Source organism: Trichosurus vulpecula, chromosome 9, assembly GCF_011100635.1.
Source record: "Trichosurus vulpecula isolate mTriVul1 chromosome 9, mTriVul1.pri, whole genome shotgun sequence".
Taxonomy (NCBI): Eukaryota; Metazoa; Chordata; class Mammalia; order Diprotodontia; family Phalangeridae; genus Trichosurus; species Trichosurus vulpecula.
This window is the reverse complement of record NC_050581.1, coordinates 150,519,823-150,540,066: the sequence shown is the minus strand read 5'-3', so window position 1 is coordinate 150,540,066 and position 20,244 is coordinate 150,519,823. Positions and strand designations below refer to the sequence as shown.

The 20,244-nt window shown below is 44.9% G+C and overlaps 1 protein-coding gene across 3 annotated transcripts in view; it reads left to right on the top strand.

Moving 5' to 3' along the window:
- IFT122 (intraflagellar transport 122) overlaps positions 1–20,244 on the top strand; it is a 72,104-nt gene that overhangs the window by 25,686 nt on the left and 26,174 nt on the right. For all 3 annotated transcript variants that reach the window (XM_036738077.1, XM_036738079.1, XM_036738078.1), the window contains 9 exons: positions 926–1,001; positions 2,593–2,784; positions 2,985–3,123; positions 4,022–4,224; positions 5,031–5,168; positions 9,189–9,353; positions 12,141–12,338; positions 15,954–16,094; positions 18,775–18,828. In XM_036738077.1, coding sequence (XP_036593972.1) covers positions 926–1,001; positions 2,593–2,784; positions 2,985–3,123; positions 4,022–4,224; positions 5,031–5,168; positions 9,189–9,353; positions 12,141–12,338; positions 15,954–16,094; positions 18,775–18,828 — 1,306 coding nt within the window. The remainder of the gene's footprint in view (positions 1–925; positions 1,002–2,592; positions 2,785–2,984; positions 3,124–4,021; positions 4,225–5,030; positions 5,169–9,188; positions 9,354–12,140; positions 12,339–15,953; positions 16,095–18,774; positions 18,829–20,244) is intronic.

Genomic DNA, 20,244 nt, shown 5'->3' with positions numbered 1-20,244 from the left:
GTGTTACCGAAGCCCTCTGGCTTTCCCAGGACTGCTGTAGTTGTTGTACTTTCGACTGATGCAGTAGTACTTTCGTAGTCTATTGTACTCGTGGGCCTCTAGTCTTGTAGGCCAGTGCTTTCTCTTCCCCATCCAGAGGTGGTCCTAGCTCTCCAGGGTTACTCTGGGCATTCTTAAGGGGATCCTTATGGTTGGGCCTACTTACTGCAAATGTTTTTTTCTTGAAAGTATAAAATGACTTTTATTAATTTGTCCCTGATGGGGTTCAATTTCTGAAATAATATTACATCTTCAAAGGGCCTAATTACTCGTCTATTAGCTCTAGCTAGCGATCATTTTATCTTTGATTAAAATGCAGTGAGAGAATCATCTACGTTTCAGATTTTAATCCTTCCTCTCTGTTATGAAGGAGAGGAAGGATTGGGAAAACTTCTGATAAAAATAGATGGACTAGATTTTTCTACCCTTCTTGTTTGCAGAAGACCTACTTCCTAGCTCCTTGTTTTACCACCTTCTCCAAAAGGTTACTGAATTTTAGGAGAAAAATAAAGGTCCTAGGTCTTTTGAAAATAAAGATACTAGATCTGTAGTGCTTTGAAATTCATAAACTATGTTCCCCAAGAAAATCCTTAGTTATATGCTTTTAACCCTGGGCTTCACTGGCTCTGACTGTGGTAGGACCCAACAAAGGGAGCCCAGGGTAAAGAATATTGAATTAAACGATGGTTCCCAGGGGGAGCGCCAACCTTGCCTCATCTTTACCACATTGATTGATGTATTGTGCTAAATAGCAGCAGCCTTTGGTGCACTGTTTGTCCCTTCCACCCAGGAACTATATCTTCTTCCTGGTGTTTCTGAATCCCATAGGAATAAGTACATCAGTAGGCCATTGCCCTGCATGACTGTCTTGTCTTTTGTTGATTAGAGATGAACATAATGACATCCTGGCTGTGGCTGACTGGGGGCAGAAACTCTCCTTCTACCAACTGAGTGGCAAACAGGTTGGTATCAGATCTATTGGAAATATAGCTGTTCTTTTCCCTCTGAGATGTTTGCTTCTGGAGTTCTAACTCTGGCTGAATATTTGCCCATGTGGTTCTTCATTCATCAGACACTGGTGTGGTGCCTAGTGAGTTCAGAGCAAATGTGACAAATCAGGCCAGCTCCTTTGTGGAGTATGAGTGGGCACCTTTCCTTTCTTTGCCACATGGACTGCTGGAAGCCTTCCTTCTCCAAGTCCTCATCATTTGTGGTTGTTTTCTTGTCTCTTCTTGATCCTTGAGTTCTCATTTCTTATGTCTGACTGAGAGAACAAAGCAGATGCGTGTGGTCAGGAGCCAGTCTCCTATCCACGCCATGCCCTCCCTTGAGTCTTTGGTCTCATCTCCACAAGTGCTAGGTTTTCCTGGCTCCACCAAAGGCATTTTTTGCGTGCCTTTTACTAGCAAGGCAATGTGCTAGACACAGAGAAAGGAAGAAACAACCCCTCTCCGTGAGGAGTTGACAATATGGTTGGAGAGAGAAGGCGTACACATATGACACATTTAAGTCATAATGTGAGGAGCCTGTGATTGCTCCAAAAGTGTTATGAATTGTAAGTACTACAGATATTCAGAAGAAGGGGGAGGTCAGTCAGTCAATGAGCATTTATTAAGCATTTACTGTGGAGCAGGCACCAGCCTAAGCATTGGAATACGAAGAAAGGCAAAAATACCATCAAGGACCTCATGTTCCAATGGGGTGGGGAGACAACATGCAAAAAATTTTATGTACAAGATATATACAAATAAATGGAGGGTACTCTCCAAGCAAAGACATTAGTGACTGAGGGGACTGAGTTAAACCTTCTGCAGAAGGTGGGATTTGGATTGAGTTTTCAAGGAGGGCAGGGAAGCCAAGAGGCAGAGGTGAGGAACAGCCAGTGTGTAGGCATGGAGTTGAGCGCCTCCATGGAGTGCTGGGCCCAAGGAATGGCAAGGATGCCAATGAGCCTGGATTGTAGGGTTGTGCTGGAGAGTAAAGATGGAGAGGTTGGAGGGGGCCAAGCTGAGAAAGGCTCTGAAAGCTTTATGTTTGATCTTGGAGATACTAGGGAGCCATGGGAATCTACTGACTGGCTGCTGGGGGTGGGGGGAGTCAGACCTGCACTCCTGGGAGCTCATTTTTATTGAATGGATTAGGGAAACCTCATGAATGAGAAGGATTTAGGCTGGGCCTTGAAGGAAGTTAAAATTTGGATACATGGAAGGGAGAAATGAGTGCTTTAAGGAAGGGGACCTTCAACAAATACTTAAAGTGCCTGGGAATGATGCACTGGAAAGTGGGCTAGACTTGGAATCAGTAGAAGGACTTAAACCCCAAAGTCCTGACTTTGATCTTCACTCTCTGTGTGATGGGGTCATATCACTTTACCTCAGTTTCCTTATTTGTGAAGTGAAAACAACAGTGCTTGTGCTACTACATACCTTTTTAACAGAAGTGCTTTATAAACCTTTAATTACTACATAAATTTGTTCTTCCTTTTGTTGCCGTATCATGTTGAGATTGTGAATTAAGAAATGGTCTTTTTTTGCCTGTTTTTTCTTCCTCTAGGTTGGGAAGGATAGGTCGCTGAACTTTGACCCTTGCTGCATTAGCTATTTTACCAAAGGAGAATATATTTTGCTTGGAGGTTCAGACAAACAAGTCTCCCTCTTCACCAAAGATGGAGTGCGTCTTGGGACCATAGGGGATCAGAATTCCTGGGTGTGGACATGTAAAGTTAAACCAGATTCCAATTATGTGGTAAGAAGGGAAATTTAATCTATAGGACTCTGCCCTCAAGTAGATGTTGAACAGAGAGAGCAAGTATGTATATATTTGCTTCCATCTATATTAATGCAATCAAGCGATTATAATAGATAATACTTGAAGCCTCTCTGTAGAGCGTAGTAGGCCAGACCCTTGAGTTACTGGGATCTTAGGATTCTCATCTTTCTTTCTAGGTGATTGGCTGCCAGGATGGAACAATTTCCTTCTATCAGCTTATTTTTAGCACAGTTCATGGTCTCTATAAGGATCGTTATGCCTACAGAGACAGCATGACTGATGTGATTGTCCAGCACCTGATCACAGAGCAGAAAGGTAGGAGAAACCATGTGGATAAAACACATGTGGATTGACACACCCTGAGAAGGGAAGTTTGCTGGAGAAAACTGGAGTCAGGTCAGGAGACAGGACATTCATTGCCTGTACTTTTCGCTTGGAAAGAGCTGGAGGAAATGGTGTTGACAGCCCATTGACTGGTGTAGCCGTCAGAATGGGCTGCCTGTGGTCCTGAGCCTTTTCCACTAGAGGTCACTCTCTCTCAGAATTTCAAGTGTATTTCCATACTCGAGGAGATGGTGGCTTTGTTAGGGGCTGCCCAGAAGTAGTTGTCTCTGGGGCCTGTTGTGGGTCTGGACACAAGGGGTCTAAAATTGATCCCAGAGTGTCGAGGTGTTTTGAGTAAATGGATGTTTTGGCTAGTGTAGACCAGCATGCATAGTCCATACCTACCCAGTGGAGAGGTCACCTGGTAGGTCAGAGTTTGAGATCCAGTTTTGCTACTTTCTGGTCTTGTGACTCAGGGCAAGCCATTCCCCACCTGTGAACTCCAGTCTCTTCACCTGCCCAATGGAGACAGCCATGACTGGGCTGCTGACCTTATTATGAGGTGCTGAGGATCCAAAGAGAGCCAAACTCTTTGTGCACGATGATGTACTCTCCAGTGCAAGAATTCTGGGTCTCTCTGTGGGTTACAGTTAGTCACACCTAGAAACAGCTGTTTGGAGCTACAGAACCACAGGACTTGACTGCCCAGCATACAGCAGTCAATCTTTTACTGTCTGTGCCACTGATGACTTACCATAGCTAACTAGCCTGGAAGGCCCCATTGTCATGGCCTGTGGCATGAAGGCAGAGAGATTTCCCTGCCTTCTACTTTACCTCCAGCCTCAGAGACAGAAGCCTGACATCAGACTCCTTTTTCCTTCCTTGGCAGTTCGGATCAAGTGCAAAGAGCTTGTGAAGAAAATTGCCATCTACAAAAACCGGCTGGCTATCCAGCTGCCAGAAAGGATCCTCATCTATGAGCTGTACTCAGATGACTCCTCAGATATGCATTATCGAGTCAAGGAAAAGATTGTCAAGAAATTTGAGTGTAACCTACTGGTGGTGTGCTCAGATCACATCATCCTCTGCCAGGTCTGGAGCAGGGTGTGTGTGTGTGTGTGTGTGTGTGTGTGTGTGTGTGCGCGCGTGTGCGTGCGCGTACACAGTGAATAATATATTTTTGATCCGTGTGTCTTTTCTAGGTTTTTCCCAAGGGTCTGGTTGTCAGCTCAGGGTTTTTAAATGGGTACTATTGCTTAAAACTTTTCAATTCCCAGAGAATCTTTGGATGCTTTTCATTTTATTGGATTTTTGTCACATCAGATACTACTTAAAATAAGCAAGACGATGGGTGGGACCTGGAAGTTTTTTTTGTAATGCAGAAAATTTTGTTTTAATGGGATTTGACCTATAACTGTCAGAATATGAATTAGTAACACAGGAAATTAAAGGTAATTTGTATTTCTACATGGATTTTATGTGTGTGTATATGTGTGTATACAGCCTAAAAATGATAATTAAATCTTAAATTAGTGCCCACTAGGTTTTCAAGGAAAGAATTCTCAACCAAAAGAAAGCATTCTTGCTTCCTAGGGAATGGTCGTAGCTCACAGCCATTGACCAATATTAAGTGACATTTGGGAATGCTTTGGAAGGAGGAACGCCTAGATTCCTAACAGTAGAGCTGGGTTTGGGATCACTTGGAATGAAATGGAGGAAGTCTTGCATAAGTCAGAAATTGTTATGGCAGAATGAAATATTTCTGTTTCAATGTTTCTTTAAAATCCAGAACTTTGTGGGAGACTTAGGGATGCCTCTGGTCATTGGAGGACTTCCTAGGGTAGGAGCAGCAGTGTCTGCTTTGTTAAATGTCCCTGTGAATGATGTTTGGTTTCTAGGAGAAAAGGCTGCAGTGCTTGTCTTTTGGAGGTGTAAAAGAGAGGGAGTGGCAGATGGAATCCCTTATTCGTTACATCAAGGTGATTGGAGGCCCGCCTGGAAGAGAAGGCCTTCTAGTTGGCCTGAAGAACGGTCAGGTGAATGTTTGCCGCTTGAGGTTGTGTGGTGAGGGCATCCATGTGCCTGGCAATCTGTATGCTGATTTACATGGCCCAGAATGGCCTTGACACCAATGCAGCTTTCAGTGAGTGTTAAAAGCTTCCATCTTTTCGAAGGGCATGGCGGAAGGGAACCCAGAGTGTGGCTTCATGCACTAAGGAGCCTGAGGGACAGTGTTTCCTAGTCATCAGCCCAGTGGAAGAGCATGCCTCGAATTCTTGGCGTGTTCATACACAAGGGGAATTGTCATTGCAACCACTGAGCTGGGGTAGTAAAAAATGGATTAAGTTACTTAAGGTCACCCAGAAATGGGAACTTTATTAATGCCTTGCAGGGGGTAGGGAGACAGGGGGAGAGAGAGAGAGAAACTGTGACTTAGGTCACATTCATAGGAGTGAAATGAATGGATCTTAGTTAGAGTCTTAGATCATACTCATAACTTGCAACAAAAGACTTGTAGCAGGGCTCCTATGCTTGAAAAATGATTGACATGGTTCTCCACACAGCTACTTGGCCTTAATGATCGATGTTGTCTGACAGCAGAATGCTGGCTTTGTGGTCTCTGCTCCTCCATATACCTAGAGCTGAGCCTTCATCCTTCCTCCAGGCGCAAAAACCAAACCAGAAATGGAGTTTTTGATGTTTTTGGGGCATGATGACCTAGTTATACCTTTAGGAATCCATGTCAGTCACAGGACTTAGATGCCCTTCAGTGCCCATCTAGTCCAAGCTGAAGCTGAAAGGAATCTTCACCATAACTATGTGGAGAGGGAAAGCTCCCTCCCTCACAAGGTCTGAATTGGCTTCTTTGACATTGTTTCTGGTCCTGCCTTTGGGGCCAAACAGAATTAGTCTCCTCCCTTTTCCACTTGACAACCCTTCAGAAATACTGGAACACAGCTTTTCTATCTCCCTTGAGTCTTCTTTAGGCTAAAAAACCTTCAGCTGGTGTTCACATGATGTAGACTAAGGAGCCTCTGCCCTCCTGGTTGCCCTTTTCTGAGACTCACTGGCTTACCAGCATCCTTGAATTGTGATGCCCAGACCTGAACAAGGGCCTCCAGATCTTTCAGAACAATTGTTGTCTGACTGTGCTGTGCCCTGTACCTGGGAATAGGGAGGCTTCGCATTTCCCTGTATTGAATTTGTCTTACTAGATTCAGCCCAATGCTCTAGTCTGTCAGGATCTTTTCAGATCCTGACTTTTGTCCAATGTATTAGCTGTCCCTCCCAGCTTTGTTATCTGTCAATGGGATGAACCAATAAAATGATTATAAACTCTCTTAAAAAAATATGGCCCAGGTGATTGGATTTTCTAATTCAGAATTACTTCATTGAGAAGCTATGATCAGGGGCAGCTAGGTGGTGCAGTGAGTAGAGCACTGGCCCTGGAGTCAGGAGGACCTGAGTTCAAATTCGGCCTCAGACACTTTACACATGTGCTAGCTGTCTTGGGCACTTAATCCCAATTGCCCTGCCTTCCCCCCTCAAAAAACAGAAAAAGGAGAAGCTATGATCAGATGAGGAACTAAGTATGACTCAGGCCTGGAATATAGTCATTAGAATTTGGGAATTAGCCAATATAAGTTTCTCTTTTTTCTAAAAACAGTGTTTTCAGACAAGCTACTTCAGCCTCCAGATTGCTTCTCCAGATGTGGCTGTACCCAAGGCTCTGTCCTGGACCTTCTTCTCTCTTTACATGACAATTAGGGGGTGCAGTGGATAGCATTCTGGGCCCAGGGTCAAATCTGCCCTCAGACCCTTATAGCTGCATGACCCTGGGCAAGTCACCTAACCCCTTTTGCTTCAGTTTCCTGTTCTGTAAACAGCATCTACCTCATGAGGCCCAAATGAGATAATAATTGTAAAGTGCTGAGTACAATCCCTGGCACATAGTGTTATAGATATGTAAGCTGTTAGTATCATCATGATCACAATCATCATCCTCATCATCATCGTCATCACCATTCTCTCACTTGATGATCTCATTGACTCCCAAAATTTAATTATCATCTCTATGTAGATGACTTCCAAAGCTCTATGTGTGTGTGTGTATGTGTACACACACACACACACACACACACACACACACACACACACACATATATATATATATATATATATATATATATATATATATATATATATATATAATACTTTCTAAGTTACGGTTGCACATTTTAACTGGATGTCCTAGAGGCATCTCAAACTTATAACGTATAAAACAGAACTCATTCTTTTCCCTGACCCCCCAAATCCACTCCTCTTCCAATCTTCCCTGATTCTGCCAAGGGTACCACCAGCCTGACAGCAGTTGGTGGTTCAATGGATAGAACTGTGGGCTTGGAGTCAGGAAGACCAGAGTTCACATCCAGCCTCAGATACTTATTATTTCTGTGATCCTGGGTAAGTCACTTGTTTGCCTCAGTTTCCTCAACTGTCAGAAGGAGATGATAACAGCACCTATCTCCTAGGATTGTTGTGTGAGGATTGAATGAGATATTTGTAAAAAGCACTTAGCGTGATGCCTGGCACATAGTGGACACTGTATAAATGCCCCTCCGCTCCTCCTAGTCACTCATGTTCACAGCCCTGGGGTCATTGTAGGCTCCTCTCCGCATGCATATCTAATCAGTTGCTGTACCTTGTAATTTCTACTTCCAAATTCTCTCGAATCAGTCCCCTCCTCTCCCCTCATGTAGCTGCCCCCCTGGTTTGGACCCTTGTTGCCTGTCACCTGGACTGTTGGAATAACCCTCTACTCAGTCTCTGCCTCACGTCTGTCCCCACTCCAGCCCATCCTCACCGGAGCTGCTGAAGTGGTTTTCCTAAAGTGCAGTTTTGAGCATATTACTTCCCTCCTCAGTAAATGCCAGTTGCTCCCTGGTGCCTCCAGGATCAAATATGAACACCTCTGTTTGTCTTTTAAAGCCCTGGCCCTAATCTCCCTTCCTGCCCTTACCCATCCTTCCCATTCCCACCCTTGATGGTGCAGCCAGATCGGCCTTCTTGCTGTTCCTCACACTAACATTGTCGCCTTTGCACCGGGTGTTCCTGAGACATGGACTGCACTCTCTCCTCGTCTCTGCTTCTTGTAATCTCTCCTTTTCTTCAAGATTCAAGTCCTGTGCTGCTTTCTACATGTGCTGATCTCTCTCTCTCCTAGCACCCTCCCTCCCAAATGACCTTGAATAATACATGTATACATGTTCATATATGTGCAAAAACTCTGTCTCCTTTTTGGGAATCTAAGTTCTCTGAAGGCAGTTACCGTTTGAATCTTGTCTTTGTATTCTCCATGCTGAATCTCTTGGTGTTGTGAGAGGTTTGCACAAATTTGCTCAAAATGTGGAAGTTCTGAGTTGGGTATATGAGAACTTGAAAGCCCAGTTGTGGCCTCCCTGGCGGAGTAGCTTGTGTGCATTACAGACAAGCAGATGGTCTTATAGATGAGGCTGCCCAAATCTGTTCTGATGTTAGAAACATTAACCTTATCATGGAGTAGTTACCAAAACCCATGTATGAAATCAGTGGGGATTTGAGCCATGCCGTATCAGAAGGGAAGGAGAGCTCATTTGCCATGATTTTCTGCATGAAAAGGGATCAATTCCATTCAGTTCCCTAATATTTATCGGGTACCTACTAAAAAGGGGGGCCTTCCTCTGAGGAGGGAAGGATCACTTTTGGCTGGAGAAGTGGATGCACATCGTCCCATGTTAGTTTCTGTCTAGAATCCCTGTGGGATGGAGCATTCAGCCAGCCAGGACAGAAAACATTTATTGTGAGGCATCAGAGAGGCCATTTTGCAGTGAACCCCAATTTTATTCTATTAGCAGATGGTATCTCCCCTGCCTTTGGTAAAAGTGACCTTGTGCCTCGAGCTCCTTGTGAAATGAACAGGAGCCATTTTCTCTGTGCTGACGAGCTTATCAGATGTTACCTGTGTTTAAGGCTTCATCGAAGGCAGTGACCAACACTTGTTATCCAAACCTTTCCAGATCCTAAAGATTTTTGTGGACAATCTGTTTGCCATTGTCCTGCTCAAGCAGGCCACAGCTGTGCGGTGCCTGGACATGAGTGCATCCCGAAACAAGCTGGCCGTGGTGGATGAGAACGACACCTGCCTCGTGTATGATATTCACACCAAAGAACTGCTTTTTCAGGTAGGAAACTGGAACAAGCCACTGGGCCAGCCCTAGCACAGGAGATGGCCAAATGGGGACTAAAGGCCTTTCAATCTCCTGCTCTTTGTTTCACAGGGAGGTTGGGAGGGTCTACAAGATAGTCCCAGTCAAAAGATTGAACCCGTCAGGGATAGTCATTGGACTAGTAGCATGATTCTGTTATGGAGGCAGGTTAGTGTGCCCGGGGAGGTGAGGGACAGGCTGGCCAGGTATCCACCAGCTGCCCTCTCCTCCCCCAGGAACATTGCTGCCCAGCTGTTCTCACTCTGCAGCGAGCGAGGGCTGTTTTGAATGAAGCAGGGGCTGTGGGGAGCTGGGATCATTCCCACTTGACTGTGCCTCCTGTTTCCAAATAGCAGAGGAAGGTTGGGGATTGCTTCTGGCATGTTCCAGAATTCTGCTGATAGTAATCTAAGTAGAGGCACTAAGGGGGGCAGAGACAGGTAACATACCTCCTAATCTGGAAGGTGCTTCCTGTTGCTATAAGTCTTTCCTCCCACTGACCTTCTTCTAAGCTAGGAGGAGGCCTGCATTCCAAAGTCCTCCCCGCTCCGGACTCCCATCTTTACTCCCCAGACTCAGTCTACTTTCCTCAGTCTCACTCCTGCCCCTAGTCCTTAACCTGGGGGGTACAGGCAGCTTGGAAGATTGTCTGTGTGGTAGGGATCCACTAGGTCAGGGGGCGGGGGACTGGGAGAAAGAGCAAGTAGAATTCTCAGAACTTGCCCTTGTGTCTAAAAGATCCTCTGACTGCTAGCTTTGATTTCTTTTTGTGGTCTCCATGAGGCTCAAGAGCCAAGCAGGAAATTGTGAAAAAAAATCCCTTGATGATTCTATTTTTATGGTGTATAAACTGTATATGGAGGACAAATTTTATAAAAAATTATATATCCATTTGGAAATGAAACATGATGCAATGTTGAAACATTGGCAAAGGCCATATGCTCTTTTTTTTTATCAAACTTTTTTCTTTTTAAAAAATTTATTTTTAACATTCTTTTAAAATTTTTTTTGAGTTTTACTGATCCAACCATTCTGGAGAGCAATTTGGAACTATGCCCAAAGGGCCATAAAACTGTGCATACTCTTTGATCCAGCAATACCCCTACTAGGTCCTTACCCCAAAGAGATCATAAAAAAGGGAAAAGGACCCATATGTTCAAAAATGTTTATAGCAGCTCTTTTTGTGGTGGCAAAGAATTGGAAATTGAGGGGATGCCTATTAATTGGGGAATGGCTGAACAAGTTGTGGTATATGAATGTAATGGAATACTATTGTGCTGTAAGAAATGATGAGCAGGCAGATTTCAGAAAAACCTGGAAAGACTTACATGAACTGATGTTGAGTGAAGTGAGCAGAACTAAGAGAACATTCTACACAGCAACAGCAACATTGTATGATGATTAACTATGATAGACTTAGCTCTTCTCAGCAATCCAATGATCCAAAACAGTTCTAAAAGACTCATAATGGAAAATGCTGTCCACATCTGGTGAAAAAACCATGTCAGTGAAATGCAGATCAAAGCATATTATTTTTGCTTTTTTTCTTTCTCTTAGTTTTTCCCTTTTGTTCTGATTTTTCTTTCATAACATGAATAATGTGGAATTATGTTTAATATGATTGTACATGTATTACCTATATAAATTACTTGCTGTCTGGGGGAGGGAAGGGAAGGAAGGAAAGGAAGGAGAAAAATTTGGAACTCAAAATTTAACAAAAATGAATGTTGAAAACTATCTTTACATGTAATTTGAAAACAATACTGTTAAGGAAAAAAATTTTTTGAGTTCCATATTCTCTCTCTCCCTCCAGACCCTCCCTCACCCGTTGAGAAGGCAAGCAATAGGATATCAATATACATGTGAATCATGCAAAACATATTTCCATATTAGCCATGTAGCAGAAAAGCAGGAAAAATAAAGAAAGGGAGAAAATTATAATTCATTTTGTCCTCAGAGTTCATTAGTTCTCTCTCTAGAAGTGGATAGAATTTTTCATCGTGGGTCTTTTGGGATTGTCTTTGGTCATTGTCTTGATCAGAGTAGCTAAGCCTTCACAGTTGATCATCATACAGTATTGCTGTTGCTGTGTGCAGTGTTCTCCGGGTTCTGCTCACTTCACTGCACATCAGTTCATGGAAGTCTTGCCATATTTTTCTGAACCACCCCCTTCATCATTTCTCAACGCACTCCATACTACTCCACAATCATGCCGTAACTTGTTCAGCCATTTCCCAGTTGATGGATATCTCCTCAATTTCCAGTTCTTTGCTACCACAAAAAAGAGCTGCTGTAAATATTTTGTACATTTATACCAATATTTTATACATATAGTAGAGATAATGCTGGGTCAAAGGGTATGTGCAGTTTTATAGTCCTTTGGGTGTTTCCTATTGTTTTCCAGAATGGTTGGACTAGTTCACAACTCCACAACCATGCATTAGTGGCCCTGTTTTCTTCATTCCCCCAGCGTTTGTCATTTCTGATAGGTGTGAGATAGTACCTCAGAGTTGTTTTAATGTGTTTTTCTCTAATCAATAGTGATTTAGAGCATTTTTTCATATGACTATAGATAGCTTTGGTTACTTCTTCTGAAAATTGCCTGCTCTTATCACTTGACCATTGATAATTGGGGAATGGCTCTTGTTTTTACAAATTTGACTCAGTTCCTTATACATTTGAGAAATGGGAAGGCCACGTTCTCTTCCGGGAAAAGCGCTTAGCGTGGGTGTGATTTAATGGTCACGGCCCTCTCCCTTTTAGGAACCAAATGCTAACAGCGTGGCCTGGAACACTCAGTGTGAGGACATGCTCTGCTTCTCCGGAGGCGGCTATCTCAACATCAAAGCCAGCAACTTCCCCGTGCACCAGCAGAAGCTCCAAGGCTTCGTCGTGGGCTACAACGGCTCCAAGATCTTCTGTCTCCATGTGTTCTCCATGTCAGCGGTGGAAGTGCCCCAGGTAATACGTCAGTCAGCGCCATGCGCCGGACCCTGCTGGTCCTGCCCCTGAAAGAGCTGACCTTCTGTTGGAGGGTGTGCGTAGAATAATTGCAGGGTGATTTTAGGGTTGTGGGAGGGGGGATGGTCACCGTCAATTGTAAACCCAATAACACAGACGCTACAACTGGGCATTTTTTTGGAGGTGGGGATGATGAGTAGGAAAATAAGGGCACAAGCGTTTATATAGCCCTACTGTGTGCCAGGCGCTGTGCTAAGCGCTTTACAGATATTACGTCATTTGACCTTAACAGCCCTGAGAGGTAGATGCTGTTATATCATCTCCATCTTACAGCTGAGGAAACTGAGGAAAACGGGTGAAGTGACTTGCCCAGCTAGTCCCTGTTCAAGCCAGGATTTTATCTCCAGGCCCACGCTTTGTCCGCTGCACCACTCACTCGCCGCTTGCAGAGATGGGGAGAAGTGAGAGGAGAAGTTGGAGTCATAGGGAAGAGGTTGGGGTGGAAGACAACTTCCAATGGAAAATAGAAGTTTCAAATCTAATCCTGTTGAACTCTGTTACTGGAGGTTCCAGTGTGTGGCCCGGGGGCAGGGAGGGGATGAGAAGGGAAAAAAGCGCACAGTTCCAAAAAGAAGACTCTCTTGCTCCCTCCTTTTGGCCTGCAGGAAAGAGCTGAGTGGAGGGTCGTTTTCTCTCAGTGCTGAAGCCCTCCGCAGGGTCCCTGTCCCAGGCGCCACAGCCAGCTTGGCTGACGCAGCACAACCGCTGGGGCCTGGGGAGAGAAGCCCAAGACAAAGGCCCTTTATCCACTGCCTCGCCTGCAGCCAGCCTGTGGGGTGGCCGGGAGAGGAGGGTGAAAGCCTCAGGCTCGCTCGGGTGGTTTCTGGTTTCCTCTCGAAATGTGCATCCTCTTGTGCAATAGTTTGTTAGGGCAGCCAAGTGGATTGGCAGACCCTGAGAGCGTTCGATGGAGGAGGAGGAACTTCAGGCTGGTGAATCAGAGAGTTGGTCGTGTAGTTCAGGGGATATTTATTTTATTTTTAAAATCCTCGTACCTGGACCCCCAGACAAGCCGGCCTGTTTATTGTTGGTATGGAGTGCACGTTTTCAGTGCCCGGCCCTTTGCTGGGGGCAGGAGACACACAAGAAGTCGGAGATACGGCTTAAGACACTCAGGGACTAATTGGAGTGTCAAGACCTAGGCACGAGAAACAGTTGGGAAGTATCAGACACAAGTACTCCAGGAGCTCACAAGTGAGATCTGTGAGGACCTCATGAGGGATGAGAATAAGATGGAGTGGGGGGCATTTCAGGTGGAGGGGATGGCACAGTCAAAAGCATGGAGCCTGGATGAGCACAGTCATCACTGTCATTGCAGTCGTGGTGAGATATGGGACTGACTCAAATCAGAGAGTAATGAGAAACAAGCCTTGATAGGGAGGGGCTGAGGGATTTGGCCTAATTTTTGTAGGCAGGAAGATGGGGAGACAGCTACAAATAATAACAGATAAGAAATAACATTTGTATGGTGCTTTAAGGTTTGCAAAGATCTTTTTAAGTTAGTTTGATCCTCACAACAACCCTGCAAAATAAGCGCCTTTATTATTCCCATTTCATAGATGAGGAAACTGAGGCAAGCAGAAGTTACAGAATTGCCGAGGAAGTGTCTGATCTCCCTGCCTCCACATCCAGTACTGCTGACTGTGTCTTGTGACAGGCTTGGGCTCGTGGTGTAGGAGAGAGGGTTAAAGGAGCTGGGAGAAGCAAGGAAAACCTCTGGAGTCTGGTTAATTGTCTTCTAGTATTTGAAGGGTTGTCTTGTGAAAGAGCCATTCTGCTTGTGCTCTTTGGCCCCTGAGGGCAGAATGAGAAGCAGACGTGGCTGGCAGAGGGACAAGTTGGGGCCTGATGCGAGGAGAAGCTTCCTTCCCATACCTCCCCACGGCAGCTCTCTCCAGGGGAGCAGGGGGCTCCTCATAGTAGGGGCCGGAGCATTTGTCAAGGAGGCTTTCAGGGAGACTCCTTTAGGTGTGGCTTGGGCAGGAAGGGTCCTTGCACTCCCACCCCTCTGTGAGGTCTCAGAAGCTTTGAGCAGGAGACTGGCCTGGCCAGCATGGCTCTCCAAGACTAACCCAGTGGTGTATAACAGGATGGATTTAGAGCAAGAGAACTGGAGGCAGGGAGGTGGTCACTAAGTGATTGAAGGAATACAGGTGTGAAGGAATGTGGAGGGGTGAGAGTAAGATTGGAGAAGGGAATGATGCAGAAGATGTGGTCAGTCGGTCATTCAATTACCATTAGGGTGGAAGAATCACTAGGGCTTTTATGAATTAAATGGGTAAGTGAAAGAGACTAGGGATCAAAAATAGCTGCAGTTTTGAGCTTAGATGCCTAGAAATAAGGTTGGCTTCAATGACAGAAATGAGGCCATCAGGAGGGAATGAGGGCCTGGAGACAAAATGGGCAGCTCAGCTTTAGATGATTTAATTTGACTCGATGGCAGGACTTACAGGTGGAAATGTTCAGGAAGACATTTGGAGATGTGGAGCTCTTGGGGTAGATATCAGGGCTGCAGACAGAAACTTTGGAGTTGTCTATGAAGAGGCAAGAGCTGTGAGTTTTCCCCAAGGCTGAAGATTAAACCTTAAGAGGTTACTAGTTTTAGGAAGCAGGAGAAAGAACAAGGGACAGCAAAAGAAAACATAGTGGTCAGAGAGCTTGGAGAGTAGAGCACCGTGGGAGTCTGGCATGACTGCTTGCTGAATGTCATAAGTGGATCCGAGTCAGCTCTTGAGAGTCTTTGATTCTGTGAGGTGAGACTGTCAGGAAGGGAGGCCTGACCAGCAATGCCAGGTACTCCCAGAAGCACAGGGAGCATGGACTGAGACAAGGCCAACGGATTTCCACTTCCCATGTCAAGCACGGGCCAGCCAACATGGCAGAGGCATGGAGATCCGTCACATCCCTGCTGAGTTTGGATCCCCACATTCATTTCTGACTTGCCTCCGTGACCTGAGCTAAGGCACTCAGCTTGACTGTGCTTTCTGCTCTCCCTGCAAAAGACAGATGCATTTCCTTTGGTTTGCCTCTTGCCTCCTAAAGTCATTATTAAAGCATCAGAGATGCAGAGGATGGCGTTGCCTAGGACGACTAGGTTGGGAGTCTGGATATTTGTATTTGTATCCTGCCCGTGCTGTTGTCTGTGTGACCTTTGCTAAGTCATTTAACATTTGGGGGCCTGTTTTCCTTTTCTACAAAATGAGGCTCACACCAGCTGCCCTCCTTCACTAGGATGGTAATCAATATTTCAGTAAGCATTTACTAAGTGCCTGCTGTGTGCCAGGCACTGTGTTAGCTCTGGGGATACAGATAAGAAAAAGACAGTCCCTGCCCTCAAAGAGCTTAGAAAAATTAAACATACATATAAAAATGCTTTGAATTCTTGAGAAGGCAAAATGTAAACACATGCATTACTTCTGTTAGGGTCATTATTTGTGATTGAATGCTTGAACTCCTGTGAAGAAAGACAGTCTTGTAAGTTTTATTCTTGCTTTAATTCTGAAAATAGCCTTTTTCTTTCCCTTTTGACGATGGCCTTTCAATGAAAACCTGCAGTCTGCCCCGATGTACCAGTACCTGGACAGGAAAATGTACAAAGAAGCCTATCAGATCGCTTGTTTAGGTGTGACAGATGCAGATTGGAGAGAACTAGCCATGGAGGCTTTAGAAGGGTTGGAATTTGAAACAGCGAAGAAGGTAAAGTCCCCTCCTATAACTATGTGTGTATTCCAAGGCTCTATCCTCTGCCCTCTTCTCTTTGCCTTCTCTTTCACTTGATTACCTCATTAGCTCCCAGGAGTTAAAATATCTCCCTGCAGATGATTCCCAATCTTTCTGTCTAGCCCTGGTCTCTCTGCTAAGCACTAGTCCTATATCACGTTCACACTGGGTGTCCTGTAGGCATCTCCAACTCAGTACCCATCTTTGCCCCCAAACCTGCCTCTTGTGATTTCCCTGTTTCTCTTGAGGGTGCCAGAATCCTTCTGGTCACTCAGGTTTGGAACCTTGGAGTCATCCTCACTCTTCCCTCTCTCTCACTCCCTCCTTATCTGATCAGTTGACAGGTCTTATCATGTCTGCCTCCACAGTGTCTCTGGCCTCCATCCTTTTCTCTCCATTCACAGAGCCCCTGCCCTTGTTCAGGCCCTCAGCGCCTCCCTCACGTGAATTCTTTTAATAACCTTCTCATTGGCCTCCCCTCTCTGATCATCTTCTACACAAGGACCAAATAATGTTCCTAAAACTTTGTTCAGCTTCCTGCTCAGGAAGCTCCCATGACTCCTTCTTGCCTCTAAGGCCAGGTACAACTTTGTCTTCCTAGCATTCAGAGCTTTTCACCATCAGACTTCAGCTTACCTTTCCATATTGATATACATTTCTCTCCTTTGCAGACTAAAATCCAGCCAAATGGGGACTCGTGTGAAGATTCACAAATTACCGAATTCTATAAACCATCCCCTTCCTGGGCACATTTGCCCTTCAGTACAGTCTGTGATGGAAGGGTAAATACCCAAGTAAAGAGTTCTCATGATACTTTCTCCCAGTTCAGCAGTGGTAGAGTGAGTGTAAGGCCTTCCTCAAAGACCAGGAACATAGTTCCCCTTCTATCACTGCCTCATAAGCCCTGGATTTAGAGTGGTTTTTACAAAGCCAGTAACTTGTCTGTAGATTGTCAAACTTGAACACTTTGTCTCAAATCCGTGCAGATCTTCCTTGTTCAGCCTCACAGAGTGAAGATGCTGAAATTAGGGCTTGGCATAAGCTTATTAAAATACCTTACACATGGTAGGTACTGGATAAGTGTTTATGGGCTTCAATTGTTGAACCTAAGAAATGGGAGGCAGGAGCCCTCCAGTGATGGCTGTGCTTGTCCACTAGATGTCAGAGAAGAGCCGCTTTCCGGTCCTGCCTCCTCATGTTGTTCAGGGTCTCCATGCCCCTGCCTCTGTACCTGGGATGGTGAATGCTACCACAGAATTGTAGCAGACGTCTTCCCACTTGAAACCCTGGGATCCAGGCAGTCCCTCTCAGTTTGCAGCTTAGGAAACTGAGGCCAGAGGCAGTGGGTGTGGGCAGAATGTTACTGAGTGCTAACAGGTGGGATGTCCATCTGGATGTCCCATGGGTCAGTGGTAGAGCCAGCCCCAGCTGCTCATCTGCTGAGGCCCAGGCCAGGTACCTAAGGTGGAACACAGAGGGGAGCCTCCCTTGGCAGCTCTAGGGATCTCTTCTTCAGGCATTTTGGAGTGGAAGACATTATAATGGTAATGTCGATAACAGTGATGATGGTGGCATTTACAGAGTGCTTGAAGGTTTGCAAATCACTTTATACAGGTTATCCCTTGATCCTGTTAACAGCCTTCTGAGATAGATGTGGTCATCTTCATTTGACACAAACTGAGGCTGACAGAATTTAGGTCCAGGGTTACAAAGGTAGTGAAAGTGTGAAGCGAGACTCAGACTCAGGTCTTGTAGATCCCAAGCTCTGTTCACTGCACAAACCAGCAGCCTTGTGCAGACGAATAGAAGCCACAAATTGTCAGTGTCCATGCAAACCATTTTAAATCCTAGGGGCTTTTATTGTCCTTAGTCTGTGCCTTCAAAATCCAAACGAGAGATTTTAGAGAAACAAATTTAGAAAGATTGAAATGGGAGGTTCTCGATGTTTCGGCCAGTAGATGGTCTGTGAAACATTTGCAGCCTGAGAAGTACCTTCAGAGGTTCGTGGGTTAAAGTTACGTGCCTTATTACAGGTCTCAGAGCCACTATGATTTGTGCAGGGCTCTGTCTCTTGGGGAGTTTGAATGACAGCATTTTCCCCCATTTGCTAGAAACCATCTTTATCTTTTCTGACTTTCTTCCTCTTTCCTTTTGTGCTCAATAATGTGTTTGCCCCCATTGCACAGTGTTTGCTGAGCTGTCAGGTAAAGACATCTGTCTCCTGGTTTTCCACTGAGTCTCCAAGATGTACTTGCTATCTTTTATCACTCAGTTATATTTTGCTCACCTCCACTCTGATGCAAACCACCTCTCTTTACAAACCTCAACAAGGCAGTACATTTTTCCCCCCTTTGGAAAGGGATACTCCCTAGTCAATAGAATCACAGAATGCAGGATCATAATTTTGTTTCATCTAATCCCAAAGGGACTGATCTATCTAGATCTCTTTCTCTGTTTCTTTTATAGGATAATCCCAGGGATAAAGGCTTCTCTCTCCAGGAGGTATAGCTTACATGAAAACTCAGTGATTAATCATTACCTGCTCTTTCTTCATTGTTGCCTTTCTAAAACCTGACTTTCTGTCATAAGCCAGTTACAGACACTTGGAATGCAGAAGCAATTGATTTTGTTTTTTTTTTTTCCTCCCTTCCTTTAGGCATTTACCAGAGTACAAGATCTCCGGTATTTAGAACTGATTAACAGCATTGAGGTAAAAGACTAGCTGAAGTACCCCTTCTTCTCAGGAAAGACCCTTCTGGTTTTCAGTGAGTTATGTGGAGGCAACTCTCTGAGCAGACAGGAGAATTCCGAGCACCATGGCTTGGCTCCCATTTCTACTTTATGCATCTGTGTGTCATCAGAACCCAGTGTGGTAAAATAATCAAGTGGTCTCATGAGTGGATGACTCCAGGAATCCCCAAACCTAAGTTCCATCCCCAGCCTGCTTCCCCTCCCACGCTGCCAATTCTCTGGACAAAGCATTTAAAGTGATGTGCCATGGGGTCAGCAGTATGTAAGAAGGGACCCCTGGAGCTTAGGGAGCGTTCCTTATTTGTCTTAATATCTCTCCCAGTGCAAGCCAATGTGTTGCACACTTTAAGCACTTAACATTTGTTGAACGGATGAGCCACAAATGTATATTCTATTCGGAAAAAAATTTTCTGTAAGTCTATGTAAGTGTAAAACACATTTGAATTTCTAAATGGTGACAAGCTGTAGAAAAACAAAAGCAATGTACACTGGGCCCATCCGTAAAAAATGCGACTTCCTGCCCACCCATCAGGAGAATGTGCATGTAGAATTGTTTCTCTAGGAGTAATGACAGATTTGCATTTGTCCATCCATACGGTGTGCTCAGTCTCTTCCCACTGGTGGGTGACATTCATTATACCAGATGACTTTTAGGATTCGAGGTTGTAGTCTGTGGGTGTGGAATAGAGTTTTTCCTCTGTGCAAAAATAACTGGCCCATGTAAAGATTGAGCCTATAACCTTGGCCTCATTAACACCATGCTCTACCTAACCCAGCTCACTGACGTAGGCACTGAATAATACTCTTAGGCAAAGAACATTGATTAATGGATCGATGTCCGTTAGTGTCCTCCCTCAGCCCTGTCCTATTTCACATTTTGATCAATGGCTTAGAACAGAGCTGGGAGAGATAGTGAATGTGTTGGGTGACAGAATTGGAATATGCAAAGATCTTGATGAGACCAAGACAATTGACTAAAGCTAACAAGATGACTTTGAATAGAGATGAATGTAGAATCCTACCCTTAAGGGGAAAAAAGCCTGCACAAATGTAGGATGTGGAAGACCTGGATTAACTGCAGGTCATGGGAAAGAGGTCGAGTTTGAGTTGAGTGCCAAGTCAGTGTGATCAGCAGTGTGGTCTGGCTGCCAAAAATGCTAAAGCTGTCTTAGACTGCATTAATAGGAGTGTCCCAAAAAAGTCCCACTGAACTCTGTACTGTTCAGTCCACATCTGCAGGACTGTTCGTCTCGGGGTGCCACACTTTACAAGTGACATTAATGAAATGGAATGTGTCCTAAGACGAGGGGAGGAGAAATCCTGTGGAGAACAGTTTAAGGAGCGGAGGATGTTTACCTTGGAGAAGATAACTGGG